The sequence below is a fragment of the Calypte anna genome, chromosome 15, assembly GCF_003957555.1.
Source record: "Calypte anna isolate BGI_N300 chromosome 15, bCalAnn1_v1.p, whole genome shotgun sequence".
Taxonomy (NCBI): Eukaryota; Metazoa; Chordata; class Aves; order Apodiformes; family Trochilidae; genus Calypte; species Calypte anna.
In genome coordinates this window covers 6,848,033-6,872,782 of record NC_044261.1, presented here as the reverse complement: position 1 = coordinate 6,872,782, position 24,750 = coordinate 6,848,033, and the positions used below count along the sequence as shown (strand labels likewise).

Sequence of the window (24,750 nt, the reverse complement as noted above, 5' to 3'; positions counted from 1 at the left end):
CGGGAGGCGCCGGTTGCGGCCGCGCGGAGCAGTCGCGCCGCGGAGCGCCCGAGGAGCGGCACCGGCAGCGCGGAGCGGAGTGGGCTTCGGCGCGGTTCCTCCTCGTCCATGTTTGGGAATAATGGCTACCGAGGCGTGAACCACAAAAAGAAAGAAAGAAAGAAATCCGCCGCCGGGGGAAGCCCCTAGATGGGGCCGGGCTGGGGCTGCCTGCGGGGCTGATCCTTCCCCCGTCTCTCCCTCGTCGGATGCCGGACGGAGCCGCCTGGGTCGCCTTTTTTGCTGTTTTTTTGCCTTTTTAATTTTTGTTGGGTTTTTTTAATTATTATTTCTTTTTTCTCTGGTGTGTCTGTGGGTATTTCGCTCCCTCGCGTGCTTTTTGCCCCGCCGCGGCCCCGCGGGTGATGGACCCGTAGCACCATCTGCGCGGCGGCTCCGGGGCTGAACGGGCGGCGGGGACCCAGCCCGCCGGGGCGAGGCGTGGGGGGGGGGGGGGGGGGGACAAACTTTGAGCTCCGGGTTCAGCCAGGGGAGAGGGAAAAAAGCCCCAAACCGACAAAACAAGGGGAAAAAAAAATAAAGGAAAAGAGACTCGGTGCCTGCACCCCGTGAAAAAGCAAAGGAAAAGGAGCGAGCGGCGGAGGACTGCGGCGGGAGGAGGCGGCGGGGGCCGGCGGGACCCCCGGGGCAGCTCCGGGCCGGGCGCCGCGTTGTGTCGCCGCAGGGGGCCCCGAGCGGCTCCGCTCCGTACCGCGCCCGCGGAAGGCGCCCGGCCTCGCCTTGTGGATTATCCCGCGGGGGCCCGGCTCGCCGGCGGGGCTCGCCATGGTCTGCGCGCCGCGGGGTAAGTAGCGGCGGGGCGGGTGGGCGCCCTCCGGGCTGGGGACAGCCCCCACCACCACCACCCCGGGGGCTTCTCTTCCCCTCCTCGACCCCCGTGTCTCGGCGGGGGGGGAGGGTTTTTCAGCCGAGCTGCGGGAGCCGGAGAGTTCGGCGGCTTTGCGGTCAGACGGGAGGAGGAAATCTCCGTGTTTTCTGCCCGGTGTGATGGTTGTGTGTGTGTGTGTGTGTGCGTGCGGCTTTTTTGTGTTTCTTTTTCCTTTTGTTTTTTTTATTTATTTTGTGTGTGTCTGTGTGTGCCTCTTTCGGTGCAGTCGTAGAGGCGGTTTGATTTTTCCGGCCGTACCGTTCGTTTGCTCGCTGCTGGCCCCGGTTCCCCAGCCCCGCTCCCTTTGCGGGGGGTGGTTCGTGTCCCTGTCTCCGAGTGGGTGCTGGGATGCAGCGGGCGAAGCCCAAAGAGGCAGAAACTGGTTGTTACCCATCCCTGCGGTCGAGCCCGGGAGCTCTCCATACATATTTATGGAGAAGGTTTTTGGGGGGGAAGCTGTGAGTGTTTAAATACATTATTTTAAAGGCACGTAGCAGCGTGGAGCTGCCGGGATGCGATGCGCTCCTAAGCTGCTTTTTTTTCACCCTGTTTCGCACATTCCTCTACTGCTACTCTATCCCCTCCTACCCTCTCGCCCCTACTCCTAGGAGGTGAGGAAAAAACTGAATCGCTGCCTCCTCTTGCAGCGGAGAGCGGGCTCAGGGCGAACACCGCCCCCCCCCCCAACTCTTCGGAGCACCCGAGCTCAGGGACCCCCTCTGCTCCCACCCACGGGTGACCGTGGCGGCGCGACCACGCAGCCGCCCGCGCATCGGCTTTGTCGGGCGGCGGTGGGTCCCCTCCAGCAGAATCTCGCGCATTGGCTCTCTCGAGGTGTTTTCTTGGCAGGCTGGGTGTTGGAGCAGGCTGCCGGATGAGGACGGTATTTGTCTGGGAGTGCTGGCTATTAAAAACGGTAACAAACTTAAAAATCTGTAGCCGGCGATTAACTCTTTCGGTGCAGACCGGAGCCTTTCTACTTCACAAAGAATAATTAAGTTTTAGTATGGTGTGTGTGGTTCTTTTTTTTTTTTTTTTTTCCGTTTGGTTTTTGGCCTGAAAAATAACCCACCGCCTCCCCGAGCCTGGCAGATCGTCCTGGCCACCGAGACAGGGGGCGGCTGCCCAGCGTTGTCCCTGTGTCCCCCCCTCACCCCGGCTGCTGCTGTGCCCCTCTGCTTAGATTGAAAGAAAAATTTAATCCAATTAAGAAATTAAATCTTGTGTGTTTAAAAGTGGCAAATTTGAAAAGGGAGGAAGGGAGAGCGGAGTAAGATTTCCAGGTCACTGGCTGACTAAAGATGGTTTGGAAAAAGAGCTCAGGAATAAGACAAGGGCAGAGGGAAGGAAAGGGGGGACCTTTTTGCATGGCAAAGGCTCGCAAGTCTCTCTGGAATTTAAACTGTTTTTTAGGCTTGTGAAATCTTCTTGAAGTTGTGCATTTATCTCGGGAGGCTGCTCGCTAAGCTAATCTTCTCAAGACATGTCCTGATTTTTTGTAACATTACAGCATCTGAGGTCCTTTTAACCTAATTTTGTAACAAAGATAATGTCTTGTTATGTAAGTTACTGTTCTGAATGATTGCTTTGGGTCTTGGAGATTGTCCTTAACCGGACTCTGCTGTGCTGCAGAAACTGGAATCATTTACTTTGTTATCAATTTTTGAAAGAAAACACTTGCTCAACTGGACAAGGCTGCTAAGGTATTACAGGAAAATAAGAGTCTTTCCATTTTTCTTTCCAGAGAGTTAAATCTCTGGTCATCCCTGATCGGAATTTACTTCAGAGGTTTATGTTTATGTATAAAGCCGATTTTCCCCTCATACTGACTTACAAGGACGAGCAGCTTTGATTTATACACACAGCATTAACTTTCTATGAGTGGCAGACTTCTAATGCACTCTTCAAGAATTTTCCTCACTGACAGCAGTCCCCTAAAATGGCCCTGTGCTAAAGCCAAAAGGTCCAGGCTTGGGCTGCCTGATTTTCTTTTCCAGAGGTTAATGCTGTCAAACAAGGAAGGCAGTATTTTATTTAGTTGTATATCGATCTTTTTCCTAGTACAGAGTATTTTATTTTATTTGGAAGGTGGGTTATTCTGAGTGAAACCTTAAGCCTTGTTTATTGGAGAGGGGCAGTCTGTTCTCATAAACAAATGAAGGAGCAAAATACATCCTGGTGTTACTCTATCGGGACATGCAGTCATCTGTTGGACCTTATGGCCCGTGCTGGCTCAATCCAACAGCAGTGTCATGAGTATCTCTGGTATTTTTAAGTTAAAGACCAGATTGAGTATGCTTTCAATTCAAGTGATAAATATCAACTACAGCTAAATGTCTGTTTTGCAGGAAATGTTGCAATTCGAAGTGTTAACTTTCAAGGGGTACAAATATCAGTGTTTCTGGTGTTGCTTTTTTAAAGTAAAAACTGGTAACTGGTACAGTGTTTAATGGTGATGTGTTGCCAAAAGTGGCAATGGAAAGGGCTGCGTTCTCCAGTGAGCAAATCTCTGTTGTCTGGTGCCTTTGGAAATGTGAATGTCATTTTCTGCCTTAAATCTTTTTCTTTTTTTTTTTTTTTTTTTTTTTTTTTTTTTGCCTGCCAGCATCCTTGTGTTAAATGCCCTCTACTAGCTAGGGATTGTGGTGTCTGGATCTATCTGAATATAAAGCAGTTTTTTCAAGCCATTGCAGAAGATTCAGTCAAGTAAAATTATTTGTGTAATTGGAATAGGAAATGGGAAATGTAAGCTGGTTAATTTTAATGAATTTACTAGGTCTGAAGTCAGGCAGGTACAGGAATATTGCTCCTCAATAGTAAGTTTGAGCAAAGATTGGCATTCTGCACCAGAAATGGAAATTTTAGGGTTGCTTGCAGTCTTTTATCCTTCTGAATAAAGATGGAAATTCTGAACTGGGTAAAGAAACATATGGTTTTACCAGAAATTATTTCCTAGACTGATCAATTACTAGGAGATGTAATGAGAAATACACTCCTGAGGGAGGGAAGGAGGGATTGCCATTACATAATATCCCTTGGGAGAATTTCTGTATCGCATAATGAGGTTGGTGATGGAGCATTTGGGGAAAATGCCTATGGATAGGAATTTGTTCTTCAGATTTCCATAAGCAAAACATATTACTGAAAAATGGGCTTGGTAAAAGTAGTAGGTACATTAGTAGGTGGGTGCCTTGCCTCTACACACATTTCTTTTGTTCTCATAACTACCATGTAAGAAATTGGGTTACCTAAAGATTAAAACATCTGGGAAAGGAGAGATGTTAGTGAATAATGTCCTTACTTATTTAACACCAAGAGTAAACCATTAAGGGCTTATGGTCTGTTCCAGGCTTCATTCTGTTGAAAACAGGTCCTAAGGAAAAGGAATTCTCTAGTCTTAACGGTGTAAATAGAGATGGCCTTGTCCTCATGTCGGTGAAGATAAAATATATAGATCTGTGTGATGTGGATTCAGTAAAACTCAGTAGCTGGATATGTGTCTTTAGAGTCCTCTTAACATCCTAAGGATCGCCTAGGAGCTGACTTTCCAATGGAGAAGAGAGTGCTTGTTAAAAATCCTTTAATTACAGCCTTCCATTTTTAGTAGCAGTTGCCTTACACAGGAAAAGATTTCTTTTCCACACACCTGCCTTTCACTGTGTTTCAAGCTCAGAGCCCAGAGCCAGCATTAGCTCCAGGAGCCCAACACCGAGCTGGCAGTGCCTGCCTGGGCTGGGAGGTGTCAAAACCAACAGAGGAGAAAGGTGAACAATCCTAACACCTCTGTCACTGCTGGGGAATTTCCCTAATTTGAGTTGCTTATTGAAATTCTGAGTGGTGGTGGTGATTCTAGGAATTTTTCGAATGTCTTGCCCAGCTTTTGTCCCTTGAGTTACAAATGTGTTCCAGCTTTGTGGGTTCCTCCCAGTCGCTTTTCCGCGGATCGCGGCAGCCGAGGGGACGCAGTGACCCCTGATGGTGGCTCTGGAAAGCCAGGCAGGTTTCCACAGCTCTCCCTGGTTTTAGGAAGTTAAAGGTGCGATGGCTGTTTTGAAGTCCAGGCCCTGATTTCTGTATTTAATTGATAATATTTTGTAGTATTTTGTGTGCCACCGTGTGGCTGCCGGGAAACATTGCAGTCGTTGAGGGGTGGCTGGGTTTGATCCTGATTTTAGTGCCTTGACGGTTTAATTTTGTGCATTTTGTTAGTTTGTATGTTCTGATTCACCAAACATCGACCCAGTTGTGAGATCCTGGTCACTGGAAACGCAAACCAGAGTGGTGGATGCTCATTTCTGACCAGTGTGCTGCTTGCAAAGTTTGTGGCAGGGCATGGTTTTCAGAAAGGTGGGAAATGGTGCTGGATTTAAGCCTTGAAAGTTTGCATAAAGGAATTAGTGATGTTGCTGCACCATGTAGGAAAGGTCAGCATCAAGAAAATGGAAAATATAGGTGACTGATACAGGTGGAGAGACTTGATTGCAGATGGTGATGCTGGGGTATTAATCACCTTGCTGCCCTGTTCCATTACCCTGCCAGAGTTTTACAGATAGTGACCCCTGCATTAACCAGCTCACAGACATGGCTTGGCATGGGAGTGTCACTCAAGGTAGCTAATGGCATTTTAAATTGTGAGAATGGCAACTTGTGATCACTGGTTCTTGTAAACTCAAACTAGGATGGAGCTGCTGACTTAGATATAGGAAAACAGGTTTTCCACAACACCTCTTTGTGCTGTTTATAACTGCATTGCAAGGGTTAAGAATAAATACTATTAAAATAAACCTTACTTGATAGTGGGTGGTAGGAGAAGACTGAGAGTTTACATGAAGACACCATTTCAAGGTGGCAGTTTCTGTTCCCAAAGATATTTTGAGCTTGTTTACAAAGTGAGATTTTTAAATTTTTTTTTTTTATGTTTAATTTTGAAAGCACTCAGCCTAGCTTATGTTCTTGTGGAAAAAATGTTATCTTTAAATTGCTATGGAAGGTAGCAGCAAGATTTTTAATGCTGAGTTAAATCAAGCTGAGAACATTGCTTGCCATAATGTTTTTGTGTAGGGCAAAAAAAATTTGTACGTGGATGTCACTTCTGCAGTAACTGTTATACCAAAGGAGAGCTGGGGACATAATGGGTATAAATCTTAGTGGTTTTTTTCCCCTGGAATACTCAACAATAAAAAGCATTTAGGCTATCAAGATACCTACAAAGCTGTAGGTTATAAAGTTCTATCCTGCCTTCAAAATGGTTGGAAATCCTTCATAAATATCTCTTTACCACATACCTTCTATCTCCCTGGATGATTGGCTCTCTAGCAAAGCCTTCCGTAGAGGGTGTGCTGTAATCCTTTTATGTTACTTCTTCTGTGCAGATTACGCAGCAAGAAATAATTAGGAGATTAATTTTCACCTGTCAGTGCCAATAATAGATAACCTTGATACAGCGACAGGGCTACAAATTTGGGGAGCAGGAAAGTGTTTAACCCTGTAGAGATTGCTGCAGGGACCAGGCAGAAAATGGTTGCCAGAAAATGACCTCCCTGCTTGCTGTCAGGAAAAGGGAGAGACGTGTTGGTCTCTCAGCTTCATCTCCCCCAAATGCTTTGCATTTATCCCTGAATGTGAGCTGTAAAATTCGCTCTGTGCCACAACCCTGCCACACGTGCCTGGTGCTAATCAGCCCGGAGCAGACGCCGGAGACCTTTGTAGCCCAGGCTTTTAATTCAAATGCAGTTCTGTTGCTTTTCATGATTTCAATTCCCAATCTGACTGGTATTCCGAGTCTGCTAGGGAAAGGAACAAACTAATGAAGATGGCTTCATTAGGCAGAGTGCAATTTAGCCCTTGCCTCTCTCTCCAACAAATGCAGCTGAAAAAACATCCCAGAAGTAACTGTGCTTTTGGTCTTCGGAGAAAGCAGAGCTGAGGTTTTTCTGCTCTCTTTCAAAATTAATTACTTGCTCGTATCAGGTGAGCTTAAAAATGTAGCCCGTGCTCTGAGACAGTGAAGGTAAATGGGAGGAAGAAAAAACACAACACCCTTCCCCCTCCACTTCTTTTTTATTTTTTTCTTTTGTGCTGAAGTCTAAATCTACAATCTGTTGAAAATGTAATGGGAAACCAGCCTACAGAAAATGCCATTATTCATATCATCCTGAGCTCATTTATTTTATCTGCAATAGTAATGATAAGACAGGCTGCTTGGCAATGCTGATAAGCTGAGAAATATCTTAGAGCTATTTGTAAAAGTTAAAGCAGATCTTGGTACTGAGAGATAGGGAAACTGATGAGCCTTTGGGCAATCTGCAGAGCTGAAAGCTAATAAAGATTTTAATAGGAAGGCCTCATTAGGATTAGGGAGAAGATCTATTATCTGGGATTTACACAACACAAATGGTGGGGCAACTTCAATTTTTCCTTCTTTGTTCATTAAATACTATTGCTGAATGTGAAGCCTTTTAACTCTGATCTGGATCTCTTCATACATTCAAGGAGCCATCACCAGCAAAGATGGAAGGGCAGTTTGTGTGGGAATCCATTGGCCACACATGAGAGCTGCCAGAAAGCCATCATGTTCAGGGACCAGTCCCTTTCTGGAAGTGCAGAAATGCAGTTGTTTGCAGGTGCCTGGGTGGGAAGGTTCTCAGTGTCTTTTTTCTGTTGTGAACAGAATCTTTTGGCTCTGAAGAGCATCTTAAGAAATAAATTCACGTGTTGTGGTTTTGCTAGTTCTTTTGATAGTGAGGTTGAAATATTATTACTGAGTGGCTTGTCTACCCAGTTCAGCCTCTAGTGAGAGGTGTTAACTCCCAGTCCCACTGGGGTGGGTTTTCAATAGTGATCACCACCCAGACAAAACTATTCTAGTAGAGGAGCTATCTCCAGTGCCACTGGAGCTGGTCAGGTCAGAGTAGTATTTGACTTGATCAAATGGTTTGGTAGTTACACCACCTGACAGATTTTAGCACCATGTGTTTTCTTAAATGTGAGATGTACAGAATGTTCAGTTTTTGAGGACCCTTAGTGTCTGCAGATGCCTTTCACATGGGCTCAGCTGCTTTATTCCTCATACTTGGCATGATAGCTAAGGTGCATGTAAACCACTGAAAGAACATTAGTTTATCCAGGGTTTACAGATGTATTTAATATTTTTTCTCAAGGACCATCCAAACTTTTTTTGTGGTTGAACTGAATCGTAAAGCAAGAGGAGAAGCCATGCTGGAACATTCTTTGGTTTCCTTTTGAGGTCCAAGCCTTGCTGTAACCCGATTCTGCTAACCCACAGTTTAAACCATTTTTACATACAGCCCACGAGTTGTTGAACTGGTAATGCAGATGAAGGGGTTTGTTAGGTGATACCCACAGTGGCTGTGAAATGCAACTGGTGTGACCACACCTGCATTCGGGAGCTCTCTGGTGTCTTGCCTGTGTGGAGCACACATGAGTACAGCAGACTCAGCTTTTTCCCCATTTTCATGGCACAGACCAGCTCCTTTCCTGCTGCTGGATCACATAACCCTAGTGGTAACCACAGCAACATTGCTTCCAAGGAAGAGTAATAATTGGAATGTATGTTTGTGTGTTTTCAGGCCTCTTTCACATGATGTAGCAGCCAAAACCTGAAAGGGAGCACAGCACCATAAGCCACAGAGAAGTCCATTCCAGAACGTAGTTTGGGATCTGCTGGTTTAAACCAGTGGCTTTATAGGGCCTACAGTGGACAGCATCAATGATAGATTTAACTCCAAGTATTCCATCTTCCCTGTGCTTAAGGAACTTCCTCAGAGCAGCTGCAGCTACAATCCCCTCCCCTCAGCCTGGAGACAGCTGAGCAGGGAGGGAGGATCCCACCCTGCACCCAGGACAAACACACACTGGGTTGGTGTCAGTTTATTGCAGCTTGTTCCTAACAAGTCAGAGTTTATGTGAGCAAACCAGCGTGGCCTCCTAAAGAAGTGGGGTTATTTGCACGTAACCTGTTGCTCCAGCAAGGCTGCCATTTGAGAAGTTTCTGATATTTCTGTTTGATATGAATGAAACTTTTTGTTTTGTCTGTAGACCGCAACGGAACTGGAGCTGACTCGTATCAGGAGTGCCTTGATAACAAGCAAGGTATGAGATCAAGTCTCTCCAACATGGGCACTTGGGACTGATTTAGCTTGATTTCCTGGAGCTGAATTGGTTGCTGTCTCTGTCTCTCTCACACTCCCTGTCTCCTTTTTTTTTTTTTTTTTTCTTTCTACCCTCCCTCCCCCCAACACTGTCTCCAAGCCAGTTCACTGTTAACAGTTCCATGTCAGCTAACCTGTTGGCTCAGGGTCTCATTACACATTTGTGATAAGGCTTCTTGTTTCTCGCACCCTAAACCCTCTGTTATTAAGGGAGGGAGTGGGAAGATTGTAAGACTGAAGTAGCATGTGCACTTGCTTGCAGCTCTCTGCTTCCTTGAGGTTTAGTTGCACAGCCAAGCAGAAAAATACTGAAGTAAAAGTTAAGGGAAGATGTGTGCTAGTCTGGGTTACCCTAAAGCCAGACATCCTGTGGCATAATTTGTGTGCTGACTTGTCCAGCCTCCTGTCTTCTCCCCTGACAAAGTTGATAAGAACTGGAGAAGTCTCTTGTGGCTTACCAAGGGAGTGATGCTGGTGAAAGAGGAACCTCTTATCCTGTTGTAAGCATGAAAAGAAGAGTTACATCAGTAGAAATGAAAATTGTGAAAGTATCTCAGCAGCAGGACCCAAAGGCAAGGGTATTGATTTTGTATTTAGAAAAAGGGTTGGTGTATTGTGTCCTCTTCAGGTGTCTTCTCTGGGAATTGCCATCAGAACTTCTACTCTGTCAACATGTAGTGAGTTTTGAAACTTCTGGTAATCAGGCAGAACAAGCACTTTTCAGTCCAGAATTTCATTCATTATGTGTTACAGCAAAGAGAGAAAAGGAAATACTTATCTTAACTAGGTTACAGGCATTGGTTAGATGTCAGCATTTGACCCTGTTGTTGACCCAGATCTGTGACAGTAACTAAAAGGATCGTTTGCTGAAATTTTGATCCTTCTTGCATCATTTTTTCAGAAGTAGTATCAAGAGGCACAAAATAACTGTCACAATTTTGGTGCTTTGTTTGGTTTAATTTTCCACTGGTGTCTTCACTTTCAGCATCCATCAATCACATGTGATTCAAGTCACAGCTACCATGAAGTTCATTCCTCCTGCTGTTTGGTTTGGGGTGGGGTTATTGTGAAAGTTTGGGGTTATTTTTTGTTTGTGCTGTTTCCCTCTCCCTTCAAAATAAGAAGTATGTTGTCTGGTGACATTTATGTTCATATTTTTCAATATTTTTCTCTTCTGATTGTAGTAAATACCTAATCATTGCTAAACTTTCATTTCAGAAGTTACAACTAGAAGACTAATGTGGAAAAACTGTAATCAGTAATGGCTTTTTTTTTATTAGATTAGGTTTAAAAGTCTTCCAGCCCAATGTAATTCAGGATTCTCTGTTAATAGATAGATAGTTTGTGAGAGAACAGTTTTTTCCAGTAACGTTTTTCTAGTTGGCTGCAGGGGTTTGTTCCATTTGATGTTTTGTAGAAAGTAACTGAGTTTCACATTTAAAAAACCCTGAGTTTTTATTTTTGAAACAGTTTGCAGCCCCTTCTATGTGCCAGTTACCCTGGTTTATTTGACAGGATGTATCAAACACTGTTACATCCATCACTTTCAGTTGTCTGTCAGTACCTTAGAATTTTCTTCTAGTGTGTTTTTTGGTGGGTTTCTTTGACTTCATTGAAACACTTGAACAAGCTGTATCATTATAAGCTCTTTCAATCCTGCATGAACTGGATCTGATTTGGGTAATTTACCATGTCCATGCTACATCATCATGCTTAAAGCAACAACTTCTAAGAATGGGGAGGTTTAAAATGCAGAAGTATATACCCAGTAACTTGCAGTCAGTCCCTTACCATCCAATCTGCATTATGTTTTATGAGCATGCAGTAGAGTTGATTCCAGCATTTGTAACAATTTACAGAATTTAAAATGTATACCTGGCAGTGGACCCATAATTTTGGTTGCTTTCTGTTACGTTCAAAAGAAAACACCACGGATGGCTGTGAAAGTAGCAGTGGCTCTTTAATAGTGTTAAATCTTCAAGCCATGTGAAATGCAATTGCCATGGCTTCTTTTTATAACAGCATGCTTGTCTCCTAGAAATTATGCTATAATGAGGTTTGGTTTATATATTTTACCCCTTTCCTCATTAAAGTGCTATCTCTTGGAAGGAGCGCTTTGTGTCTTGAAATACTGCATGGTTAAAATGAAGGCAGGTTTACAAGGATTTAATGTACTTTGGAGCCAAGGTTTTGCAGCTTTATGGTAAAGATGTTTTAACAAAGGGCTTTATGGTAAGGGTGTGCTGTATTTTAGTCAGGCAGTTGCTCAAGGGAAAATTTTCAGTGTGAGCACGTCACAGCAGTGAGGAGAAATTCAGAGGGAAACAGGCGTCTGAGGTCCAGTTGCTGTCTTGGCTGATATAAAGGCTTAATTCTTTGCAATTTCAAGCCCTGAATTTGTTTTACTTTTTGGCTCAATGTCCTGAGACAACACTGGCAGGTCATTTGGGTTTCTTGTGTCAGTGTTCAAAGGCAGGGTGCAGGAGAGCTTGCCTGGGACCAGCACAGGTGGGATTAATCACACCTCTGAGCATGAGTTTTTTGCCTTTTATCTTCAATATTCATTATTAAAATCATATTCTAAAAGCAAAACTTGAGGTGTCTGGGGTTTGGAAGTGAAGATGACAATTTGTAGCAGTTGCCCATCCACCGTGGCAGAAGATGTGTCCTGGATCTGCCTGTGTCTCTGGGATACAGTTAATACCCTGTGGTTTCCTGAGAGCCAGGGGCTTCTGCCATGGAAAACAGGTATAAAATTACAACCAGACACAGTTGTTGCTGGAGCTTTTCAATAGGAACTTGCTGTTATTATAAACAAAACAATTCTGGTTTAAAGTTTAGGCAATAAAAAGCACTTAGTTAGGGACTTGGTGGCAGCCAGGAGACATAACCTCACATCCTTGAAAGTGTATAGAGAGATGGTCTTGGAAATAATGTATTTCATGTTATAATTTGTAACACCTTCTCTTATCCATAGGAAATTGTGTTTTATTTCCTTCAGGGGTCTTCTTTCCATCCTCATGCCCTTAAGTGGGCTGGTAATGGGTATTTTGCCCTGCTACAAGCAGAGCTACAGGCTCATGCTAGAGGAACCCAATAACTCTCACTTGTGACTCTGTCTTTCTGTGTTATTTCCCCATAGATGAATTAGTTGATGTTTTTCCAAGATGGACATGGTTTCATCTTTCTGATGGCACTATTGACTTCCTAGGAGCCTTTATATTTCTTCTCTGATATTTTACAACACCTCCTAAATTCAGTACTGCTTATTGATTTTGTTCACTCACCTCTAGAGGGAGAATGACTGCAATTTGGAGCAACGTTTGGGAGCAAGGATGGAGGGAAGTTAATCATGGCAGTGATCAAAATTTGGCTGCAGTTGAGGCAATAGCAGTGCCACTGTCCTGAGGTTATGAAGGACCAAGTGCTCCTGCCCTGAGCTGGGGCAGGTTGTTGAACAGTCCTTGCAGGGGTAGCCTGTCTGTAGGGTCAGGCATGATTTTGAAAGAGTGGCTATAAACTGAAGACTTTTTTTGTGTGTTTCCAGTCCCCTGGGCCATGCAGTCCCAGTGTGTGTCATCTCCTATTAGTCTTGATGCAACCAGTGACCTTGTTTGTGTGAGCACATTAAGCACAACATTAATGTCTAATTTGACTACTTGGAATTTGGGCAGGCTGCAATCCATCACCTGAACTCTTGACAGCTGAATATGGCTGGAATGGGATAAAGGAGAACAGATAAAATACATGCTTGGGCCAAAACTCTAGGAAACTGGAAAACTACTTGTGAGCCCGTGTAGCTGATGTAAATGTAGTTTTTGGTGGAAATGGGTTCTTCACTGGAAAGCTAAGGCTGTAAAAGCAAAAAAATTGTGGTCTTTGTAGAGGTCTGTTCAGCATTCTTCCTGCTTGTTAAATACCAGCATGGTAAATGAGACTGCCAAGGTACAGAGACACCTTTCAGAAGATGTTATTGGGAGAAGTTCTAAACTGTTCCAGGTTTTGGATCCCTTTTGAACCCCAGCAAGATTAGTTTCAGGTTTGGCAAAGATGAATTATGAGGCAGATAAATAAAAATGGCAGACTGGCATGGTTGGATTGAAAAGTGTGGTCCAAACAGTTCTGTCACCGAAGGTGTTATTTCCATTAAATGTTTTGAGATTTAAAATTGATTTCAGTGAAATTACCCTTGAAAACAGATTTCCTCCAAACCTTTATATTTATATATTTGTTTTGGAACTACTTAAGGAGTTGGAAAAATGAAACTTTTGCTTCAAACGGTTTTTATGTTCTGAAATTGGCTTTTTTCACTATATGAACCATTTAAAAGATACTATTTGGTATTTGTATTCCAGTCATGCTTATGCACTCTAGTTATGGGCTAAACGTCACTTCACAAACCACACTGCAGACTGGGGGGGGGGAATCAGTTTCTGCCTGAAAAAACTTTGGTTTTGTATTTCTGACTGGGGCTGCATTGATTGCCAGTGCCTATTTAAAACCAAAACAAAACAAAAAAAGGAAAAAGTTCTCATTTTACAATATGCTGGCTGCCTTTTTGTTTAAGGAATTATAAATACATCAGCAGATTTTCCACAAAAACACATATGCTTTCTTCCTGATGAGCATGATGACGCACTGCGAATCCTCACAAGAGGCCTTGAATTTCCTTCAAGCAGAGGATAGAGCTGAGGTTGAAACTGAAATTTTAAATAACTCTCTTTGTTTTAAAAAGGTGCTGATGGGGCCTTATTAGCAGAAGAATTGCCATTTTCTGACTAATTTTTTTGCCAGCATGGGAACAAAGAAAGAAAGGAGGAGGCAGAATAAAAGCCTGTGTGCGTGTACGTACAGAGGCTGCGGTTCTCTAAACTGGTAATGGTATCTGGAAAGGGTCCAGGCTGTTGTAAATATGAACTTTTGTCAATATTCCCCAAGCTTCTTTGGACTCTAGGGTTGGCTTTATTAGCTGAAGGTCACACCATTGTGCTGTCTCTCTCTCCTGAGACTTCTGATACCTTCCTGAAAGGACAGCCCATTATCCCTAGGCTTAGAAGCCAGCTTTCTCTTCAGTGGCGCTGAAGCTGATAAGCTTAAGAGGCATATTTCATCCCCCCACTGCTGCTTTCAGGAGACAAACACTGTTTATCATTCCTGATTAATTCCACTTGAACAAAAAAAAAAATAGGAGGCATGTGTGTGTGCACACGTGCGTGCACACACCACAGGGACACAGAGCTGACATTTTTTTTTTTTTTTGGCTGGTCTTGCATAACACAACTCATCCCGCTGGCCACAGCGAGCGGTGTCTGGTGCTGCCTCTTTGTTTTTTCTAGGTGGTGTGTCCGAAGATTGATTTAGTAACATGAGAGGATCCTGGGCTGTGATCAGTGTAAAGAGAAAGGGGTGGGGAGGGGGGAAGGGGTAGCAGCAGCCTGAGCATCGAGGTTGGAATTGATTTGTGGCAATTAAGCATTAAGGTCTGAGAGAGCAGGACCACCCGCTGGGAGAGCCGCTTCCATCACCTGCGGAAGATGAATGGCCCGAGGAGAGAGAAGGGCAGGGATTTTGTACTCCTACCTGAGGAGAATCATAGAAACACTCTCTTGCTTCTGTATCTTACAGCTCTGGTCATCACAGTTAAGTCCCTTTGCTGAGAATTGTATGCAAGGGAGCTGGAAGATATAAATGCTGGTTGCTTTTACTGCTTTGGTTTCTCTTTTGGGTCTGGCTAGAAATTAGTTGAGGAGGGATCTTGCTGATTTTCTTCTTACTGCTATTTCAGTAGTAATGTCTTCCATACTTTGAGTTTCTTAGGGCTACTTTATTCCTTTTATTAGGATTCAGGATATAGAATGACAAGCACATATACTAAATAACATATTGTCCCTCTTAACACTCCAGCAGCTTTGAAAAGCCCAGGCAGTGTGCCCCAGAGCTGGGCATCCAGGGCAGGAGGGCTGTGCTGTGTTCTCTTCTCTGGGATGGCCTTGCTGTGCAAGACACCTCACCTGCCTGTGTCTGAGGTTTTTGAGTGGAAAATGAGAATATCAGTACTGTACACAGTCCTTTTGGTTTGGATGACCATGTAGCTGCAGCCCAAGTTAGGTCTTTTGCAAAGGGCTCTGTGTGCCCTTCAGTTGTTGTGTTTTACTTTCCAAGGTTTAGGAGTGAAAAAGAGATTGCACATGGCTGAAAAAAAAATTTATATGTAAGAGAGCTGTGGTGTGGAAACTGTTTTCTCTCATTTTGCTTTTTGTTCATATTCAATAAATGGGCCCTTGGGCCCTGATAGCAGGTAAGGGGCTTCACCACTCTGCCCCTTCCTCTAGCACAGGGATGCTGCTCATGCAGAAGTACATCAGATGCAGCATGGAACAAAAGCAGATTGGCTGCTTAATCTATGTTGTATTAAATCTTTGTTTCACTTGCCACATGGGCTGTGTTTAAACCAGATTCTTGGTACCCCAGTTGCAAATAACTTCATTTCTTTTGCCAGAACAGAGATGGAACAATATTGAAAATAATTTTACAAAAGTATGTTTACTTCTTGCCAATGAGGACCATGTTTAAAGATGGATTTTGCTATTATGGCTCCAGCTCTAGTGTAAACAGGCTCTAATGGGGAAGGCTGTAAAATAATAGGGTTATTGGTCATCTTCAGGGGAGAAGATTCCATAACACATTTAAAACTGGAATAGATCCGAAGCTTTGGCTGACCAAACACAACTAGCATGTCTGTTTCAAAGTTTACATGGTAATGTGAAAGGGGAATGGTGGGCTTCTAATACTGTATTTTTCAGAGGTAAGCTGCACAAGCTGGTGTGAATTCAGGGCACTTTTTTACTTCTCTTTTGTGGATTGAGTTAAACTTGTCATTTTTCACATAAAATAGAATACAGTTTTCAGTGAGAACATCCTTAACTATACCACAGACTCCTTTCTAAGGGCAAAATAAATTTGAGGGAGAAAATTTCTTAGCAAAAGGTTCTGAATCTGTGTATGTGGCCTATTCTCCAGGTAAGTTAACACAGTGGAAAGATTTGTATTATTCCAGTGGTGCTCTGTAGACTGCAGCAGAATGTGTGCTTGCTTGGCCCTGAGTTTGATAAGTGAAAAGTTACTATGGGCTTGGCAGGGGAAGCTCTTAATATCCCTCAAAATGGAGGAGGCAGAAATTGTCTCACTGGACAAAGATGCCTTTGGGCTGCTGCCCACCATTAGGTATGTCCTAGACAAGATATATTTACTTTGTGTGGATGGATTATTTCCCTTTCCCTCTCTGAATCTGGTCTGCTGTAGCTTTTACCAAGAGAGCTTTCCAGCTTCTGTATCACAGGAAGCATTGTAGCTCTTGTTGAAATATGAAGCTCCCCTTCTTTATTAAAATTAAGAACCACTTTCTCACATGGCAAAGTGATAATAAAGACAGAAATTGGATCTATAACTTCATGAAAAGAAAGATAATTTTTTTAAAGACAAATCATGCGTGGTAATACCTCCATTGTTCTCTCACTGTGTTCTTTGTATTGCTTAACTCCCTGCGAACAAAGAACTCATAACTGGAATTGTAAAAATAATCCAGGCATTTAAGTCAAAACTCAAAAGGCCTTTGGGAATCTCATGCGAAGGTGTGCCCTTGAAGTGGGGCTTTGTGGATTGTCTGAGCAGGTTTGAACATCCTGGCCCTGAGGAAATCTATGGGAATTTTGCCACTGACTGCAGCGGGGTCAGGATTTCACACTTGGTGCTTTGTAAGTACTGCCAGGCATTGAGCAGAGCTGGCTTTCAGTCTTTGAGAAAAGTCTGACTCCCTCCCCACAAGCAGGCAGGAGATTTTCTACTTGGTTGCACTTGTGAATTCTAGTTAAGGGAATCCCTTTTGGTCCCCCCCATCTTTGTCACTTTCTTAAACAAACATGCAAACTGGAAACACACTTGCTCCAGCTTCGGTGGCAGGTGCCTCTTCAAGTTATCTTTGTGCTAATCTAGACCTTAAACTTGTGGGGAAAGTGGTTTTAAGGTAGAGTTCAGCACTGCTTAAATGAAACCATTTGGGCAGAGAGGTGGGAGTTTTTATTCCCAGGTGCTGTTCAGGTGCCTGAGCCCAGCTACTTTGAATTATGAAGGTTTGTTCCCTGAGCTTGAACACAGATCATTGTGAAGATTGAATTGTAAATTGAAGCAATGAGTATTTCTTCAACTGCTTATTGCAAAATAATGTATTTTGACAAGTACAGGTCTATGCAGGATGAAAGTCACTGGAAAAGGAAGGTACTTAAATGAACAGTGAGGGAATTAGACCAGAATTTCCATGCAGATTCAACTAAACAAGGCCCTTTAAAAACAGCTTTAAGCCTGTTTGAGCAGGGAGTTGAGCCAAATGACCTCTTGAAGTCCCATCACTCAAGATCCTCTGGTTAGATGTTTCATGCCTGCCCAGGTATTTGAGCAACCACTGGGTTGCCTGACCCTTATCATTGTAAAGAGGGACATCATCTTCCTCCATCAGGTCACAGTTCAGGGAGAGGAGAGCCACCAGAGTTGTAGCAAGTTCCCCTTTGTCCTCAGTCTTTGAAGGTTATGGTGCAGTGGCTGATGATAGCATCTGTTGTTTAAGAACTGCTTTTGATGGAGGAAACTCTGTGTATAATGAAAAACAAAAAACAAAGGACCCATAACCCAAAAAAACCATAATCCAGGGCTCCAGAAAAATCAGAACACTTAATTTACCTGATTGTAGTTCTCAATCAAGAGAAAAAGAAAAAATTATGGGAAAAAACTTTCCAAGCTTTCTGTAATAATTTTTTTTTCAGTCCCACAGACTGTTGTCAATCCAAAGTAATCCCATGAAGATCAACAAACTGATTACTAGAAAATTACTTGTTTGTAATTAGTAAAAAATAGGTCAAAAAGTGGGCTGTGTGGCCCTCCTGGTACTATCTGTAGCTGGAAGAGGGAGTTGGAAAGCTACATCCAGTGTACCACCTGGAAGCCACTCGGGATCACAGAAATGTTGCAGTTGCTGAAAGATTGGCTTTAACTTCTCTGTGTAGAACAGAAAGTATAAAAACTTAGTTGTTACAGAACGTGCAAAACTTAGAAAAGTGCACTGAAATCTGCTCCAGAGGGGGCCATTTCTCAGAATAGTTTGCAAAACATCATGATCACAACTCAGTATGGACAATAAGCAAATGTCAGAAGTAAATGGTTAATTTTTCCCAACTTTTTCTCACCCAGATAGGGCTAACAGACACTTCTCTTTTTTTAACCAAAAAAAAAAAAAAAAATTGCTTGGTTCTTCCTCACTGTAGCTGTGTCTTGAGGGCTTTCCTTAATGAGCTGTCTCCTGTCCAGTATGGAAAGAAAAACAGGGAAGGCTGGAGACCTTCCTTTTGTCCCCCTGTAATTTTAATCTCATTCATTCATTCCTAATCATGTAGCAGGATTATAAAAACAAAACCTGTTAAATCTTGGGTCTTACTTCTTTTATTTGTCTCCTAAACATCATCATTTGTTCTTTTATCATGTTGCATTGCTTTACCCATGAATCAGCTGCCTTTTTCTTTTTTTTTTTTTTTTCCCTATACAACAAAAGTCAGGCAGGGAGCAAAGGGGTGACAGGAGTGCCACTTTCTTTGATGCGTTCCACACACGAGTGTTCCTTGGCCTTTCATACGGAGGAGTGGATGCAGCTCTTGAACAAATTGGACCTACTTGTTCACTGGCCTAGGCCATCTTGTTATCCAGCCAGCTGTGTTTTGATCTTGGAGGGCCGTTTGAAGATTAAATTGAGACATCTTTTGTTACTATTAAGTGCAGTAATTAAATCAGCTCAGTGTTATTTAAGTGTGGAAAATGTCGCTTTGCTGGCCCGTGGGTGCCTGAGGTTGCCATTAGACAGCTGTGTTGCTTCCAGCACTAATGATGAAGAGGTAGGAGAAAAGAGCCAAGTGCTCTCTAAAAAATTTTCAATTCTTTCTGGGTTATGCCAGATCCCCTCCCCACCTTTTTGTGTGATGTTTCTCCCGCCCCTTCTCAATTTTTGAAGAATGTTTTTGAGAGGGAGCTCAAGTTTTTGGGGGTGGAGAGCTGGAAGTGAGTGCCCTGTCCTGAGTGGAGGGGTGATGTGAAACCCATGGTGTCAAGACTGAATTCCCTGGATTGGCAGCTGCTGCTTCATCTCTGAGTTTGCAAGTTGGCTCTGTGAATGACAGAGCAGCCTGAGCTAGCAGAATGGATGCAATAAATGAGCAAAGTTGGCTGCTGTGTGTGTGTCCCCCGCCTTCCTCCATAGACAGGAGTCTGCCAGTCAAGTCAAGCTCAGCCAGTACATTTGTTCCCATGAGGGTCATTGTGATACAGTTTGCTGGTGAAAACTGGCCTGAATGTGAAGTGGTGGCACCTGGGAGATGTGAACTCTGGTTTAGGCCAGGGCTGGTATCATTCAGAGGTCACCTGGGGTTTAAGGGGATGAGATGTAGTTGCCCTTACCCAGCCCCCTTTGCCTTCTGCTTGCCGAGCAGATTGCTGTGAGAGAAGTGGCCGGAGGTGATGATTGGCAGCAGGGAGCAGGCAGGGAGAGAAAGGGAGATCCTCAGTGGGAGAAGCAGTTCTTCAGAGGTCGAGTATGTTTTAATGCCAGGTTAAGTTGTGCAGCAGTATTGGTTCATTGCTACTGGCAGCACTGATTGCTCCAGCATTGCCTTGCTCTTTCCCATTGTGCCCTTGAGAAACCCCGATTCATCCTCAGTCTGCAGCTGAACATGCAGCTGCTGCTCTTGTGGTTCCCACAATGAAATCCAGCAGCTCTCACTTCTTGAGAGGGGAGCAGCAGGCAGGGTTGCCCACAGCCTGTTTTGGCTACTGTCCTGCCTGCCCAGGCAGAGCAGCACGCTCCCTCCCCAAGCCCAGCCTCCAGCCCTGCTTCTGAGCCATCTTGTTAGCCTGGCCTCCCAGATGCACCCAGCTCTCTGGCTTCCATCTCCAGTAATTGCCCAGCAACATCTATTTGCATTGCTTTCTATGTATCTGTGTTTTATAAGGGGGGGGGAGTGTATTTGCACTTTGCAAGTGTTTTTGAGCTGTGGCAAGGGCAGAAGTATGGCAGATGGGTGGGGACGAGAGAATCAGGAGCATGATGAATCTGTTTTTCTTACCTTGTTTAAAATTGCCTGTTAAAAATTCAGCAGCCGCACCTCCGATCAGCCTAATGGTGTCTGCCATGTTGTGAATACACAGTCATTAGTTGGTCCAATTCATGCATGCTGAGGTAGGAGGGTGATGTGAATGCAAAGGAGATGGAGAGAATAGGAGTTGGGGGGGGGGCAGAGGAAGGAGGGGGAGAAGCCTGGTAATACAGTGACAATGAAACATACGGTAGTCACACTGGAAAACTTTCTCCTTCATTAGCAGGGATCTGTTGAGTTTCTGCTCACATTAGGGTAATTAACACAAGTACAGATTGTTGAACATCTGTGCAGTTTAACTATATGGCCGGTTCCCAGGCTTTAAACAGGGCTGTGAGGAGCCAAATGCAAAGCAGTATGAAAAGCCCACACACTATTCATTTTACTGAAATTAGCATTTCTGGATGAAAGCTGATGTTGCACGTCGGCTATAAATTTTCTCTGGTCTGTTGCCAGGTTAGCTAATGATCTGAGGTTAGTGTTTGTTAATAATTTTTTAAAAATTCTCACTTTTAATATTCTGGAGGGGAAGTTTCTATCTTGCTTTTCTTTTATTAACAGGCAAAACAAAAAGCAAGCAAAACAAAGCATATGGGTGTATTATATCTAATGTGCTTCTAATCTTTTTCCAGTGGAAATCCAGGAAGGAATTGCTGGTTCATTCTCCACTGGGGGCTGTTGGCTTTGTGGAACTACCAAGGCTTTTAAATATTTCTGACCAAACTGCAGTTTTAATTTTCTAGCCTTGTAAATGCCTGGGAGGCTCTGCTTGCAAAGTGTTGTAGATATGAGCTGTGTAAATAAAATGCAGAGTTTTGTCTGCAGGAGGATGGTTACACAGGTACTGCTTCTCTGCACATCACCATCCCATAACTCTGTGTGTGTGTATATGGGGTTGCTGGTGTAAAGGTGTAGCTGTATTTATGGAGAGCATTCCCTACTGATAATCTCGGAGGACTCTTGTTTTGCCTTGGCACCTTGAAGCTTCCTCTTTGCTCATTTTTACCTTTTTACCCAGATGCCAGCTGAGAGATCTGGGCCACAAGGTTTGACCGACTCTTAAATGTAAAGTTTGGAGCAGAAGCAAATTCTCCACTGAGGGCCCTCCATGCCACAATTACTTCTCAAGCCTTGGTCCATCAGAGTCAGTGCTTGTTGACTGTGTTGCAAGACCACTTAATATTTCAGGTTTTTCATTCTTATTCTCTGTGTGGCAGAGAATTCTCCTTTACTGGCAGATTTGTGAAGCCTTCTTCACATGGGTTTCCTGACACTGATAACTGATGGTTGTGGTTTTGATAGCAGAATTTAAGCATCTTTTCACTTTGCTCCTAGAAATTTTCACTGGCAAATTCAGACCAATGTTTCCAACACATGACCAGCCACAGTTTTCTCTTCGTGATGTTATTCCCCCTGTACCTGCCTGTTAGTGTTTTGCAGAGTTCCCAGTTGTGTATTGACTGGGGTGTTCTGGCTGTACCGCTGTGTCAGCCTGTGAGCTGTGTAAATGCATACCTGAATTCACAAACACACTTGGGTTTGTATACAATTAACTTAAACAATTTGGGGGGGGAGGTGGTTGTGCATTTTAACTGAAGTGTGCAGGTTTTGGGGGAAAAAAAACCAAAACAACAACAAAAACCCAAACAAAATACCCACCATAAAAGTGCAGGACCAAATATTTTCCAAAAGTGAAATTGCTGTAAGGCAGGTGGCCCGTATAGCTGGGACAATAATTAGTGCACCCTTTGTGCCAGGGAATTTTATTTTAATGGAGAAGACATTCATGTGTGAAGATAAAAAGCCAAGCAATATGCATAAAAAGTAATAATCCTTATTTAGCCCGATTTTGTTCCTGCAGTTTTCGCTAAGCAAAAAAAATGTGGTTTTTTTTTACAATAATCCCTGTGGGCTGATGTGAACAGAGCTGATCTTTAAAACCCTACTTACATTTAAAAAGGTTTGTATATTTTTTTGTTTAATTGGGAAAGGAAGGGACTTGATGGCTTGGAGGAAATGCAATTCTTGCCAAGAGGGCAGTGATTTGGCTTTTTAGTTCATCTTCAGCTCTTGCTCTGTATTGCCTTACACTCCAGCCCACAATTTAACTTGGCACCAGTTGAAGTTGTTGGGGAAATTGTTGCTGTCTCATCCACCAGCTCCTCCACAGTCTGCCGACAGATATCAGAGCTTGCAGAGCTTCATATTCTTCGTGCCCAGAAAACCTTTTGTGACCAAAATGCAGGCTTCAGATTCAGTCCTGCAAATGTCTGGGCTTCAGCAGCACCATCACCCCCATACCTGTAGGAGAGCCCTGTAAATCCTCTGCTAAATGCTTTTTCTAGGGTGAAGGGGTCCCTGCAAGACTGAGTTGTTGAGTCACATAAGACTGCATAAGCTTAGTTAAATGTCATTTATTTTTTAACCTAGACCAAAGAGAAATTTGGGCTGGCCTACTTACTTTTGTAACAGTTTTGCAGATTCTCACTCGTGTGTGTGCACATGGCTGCACACTTGGCTGGGAGAAGGAAAAAATGTGAGTGAAATGTTTACTACATTTGATTTCTTACCTTCTCCACAGAAGATGTCAGAAGGGTTTCTTTTAAAAGAAAATGAGGCATTTTATACATTGGTATCTTAAACCACTGAGTTACCCCTATTCAGATGAGCCTCAGGACAGCCTGAAAGAGGGAAAGGGGAGGAAGAATCATTGGAAGAAACTGGATTTCAGGTGGATGAGAGAGTTTCTTAAGGCTGCTTCACTCTTGAGCATGGATTATAATATTCCAGAAGATGTAAAACTGAAGAATGCAGCCTGTGGTTGGGGTAGGAGAGTGTTGACATTTTATGTTAAAATGATTGCTCCAGTGATTTAGGCATTTACTGTATGTAAATGAAAGTACCAAAATATTTTCATGCATTGTCGTTATCTGTGCTAATGGCAAGAGGATGGAAGATGCTCATGCCTACAGGATTTTGAGACATATTAGTGCTGTCTAGTACAGGGAGGTGCAACACCAGTAGTTGTTTAAATTAATCAGTGTTACTGTGTGAAACAGTTTGGGGTTGGTTTTTTTCGGTGGACTTGATGATAGTCAGTGTTACTTTGAATATTGGCAAAATTGTGTTCTTTAAAGTTGATGAGGATGTTTCATCTCACCAAGTTTAACATTTCTGCTCCCAGGGTTTGTACCACATATATCTCTGGATTTTATTGGTGTTTATTTATTTTTAAAAGTGTTGCTATTAAAAAAAAAAACAGACAAGCCTGGATTATTTTCTATAACTACTAGGGAGAAACCAGAGTCACTAATTTGGGTATGTGGAACTGACCATGAAATTAAAGGGCTGCTTTATCTACAAGAATGCTGCCGAAATGAAAGAAAATTTTCCTTTACTAATACTCCTGCTTTGCCTCAGTGCTGCTACTTAAGAATATTTCTCACAGAGTGGATTTATAATGTCTATTCTGTTCCTGAAGAGCAGGAAATGGTAACACATCCAGAGAAGTGGTTTCAGAGTTTTGTAAGACAGGAAAACTGGCTGCTGAAAGAGAACTGCCAGCCTTTAGTTATGTGCCTGGATCTGAGACTGCAACTACTCATTTCACTTGCAGTGAGACTGTAATGATTTTTTCTAGCAGATTTTTCCAGCGTGTGCACTGGCTGGGTGGCTGTAGGGCATGCACTGAGAAACTTGAGGACCTGATTTTGAAGGATTCACAAAGTTTCCTTTCCTTTCATCTCATTCATCACTAAGGTAATTTTTCAGAAGCAGCAGGTTCTCTCATTCTCCTGCATGGCCACTTTAAAGGGTAGTTGCATTTACTTAAATACCTAAAATAATCTCAGAGATCTTGAGGCTCTTGCTTTGGCTCTGCTGCATATCCCCAGCCACCTTTTGTCAGACCCCAAAATGAGTGCATTCTGCTAACCTTGCAGCTGCATGGTTGGAATTATCTCCATTGTGTAGATGGGAACTCTGAGGCAGATTTGAAATTACTTGCCCCAGGCCACCTAATGCTGACAATAGACCACACAATCCCTCTGCCTCTTTCTATGCCAAAACCATTCTCTTGTGCCAGTGTATGGAAAAAACAGAGCAGAGCAAGCGGAGAGCACTATTTGTTGTGATAACAATGTACGTTCAGTCCCAAAAGGCCATCGGACAGTGATGGATACATTGCTGTGAAATTAATAATGCTGAGAGATGCACAGAAGGAAAGGCAAAATGGTTGTTGCTGTGCATGTAGGTGGATGTGGAGCTGGCGAGATGGATCCAGCAGCCTCCCAGGGTCCGTCAGCCCCTGCGCCAGGCAGCACATTTGCATTCTTCTGTCAGGGAGTTGGAAGCTGCCAGGGAGCAGTTTATACTCCAGCCTGCTCTGGCCTTGAATTATGCATGACCAATTTATCATGCCCCTAGCTGAAAAACTAATTGTGTCCCTGGGATATATTTACTA

At 43.5% G+C, this 24,750-nt stretch overlaps 1 protein-coding gene across 17 annotated transcripts in view; it reads left to right on the top strand.

Annotated features, from left to right (window-relative positions):
• FBRSL1 (fibrosin like 1) overlaps nucleotides 1-24,750 on the top strand; it is a 515,430-nt gene that overhangs the window by 409,388 nt on the left and 81,292 nt on the right. For 12 of the 17 annotated variants that reach the window (XM_030460351.1, XM_030460348.1, XM_030460342.1 and 9 more), the window contains one exon: nucleotides 8,987-9,040. The exons of the other annotated variants lie outside the window; for them this stretch is intronic. In XM_030460351.1, the coding sequence (XP_030316211.1) occupies nucleotides 8,987-9,040 (54 nt within the window). The remainder of the gene's footprint in view (nucleotides 1-8,986; nucleotides 9,041-24,750) is intronic. 17 annotated transcript variants of the gene reach the window in all.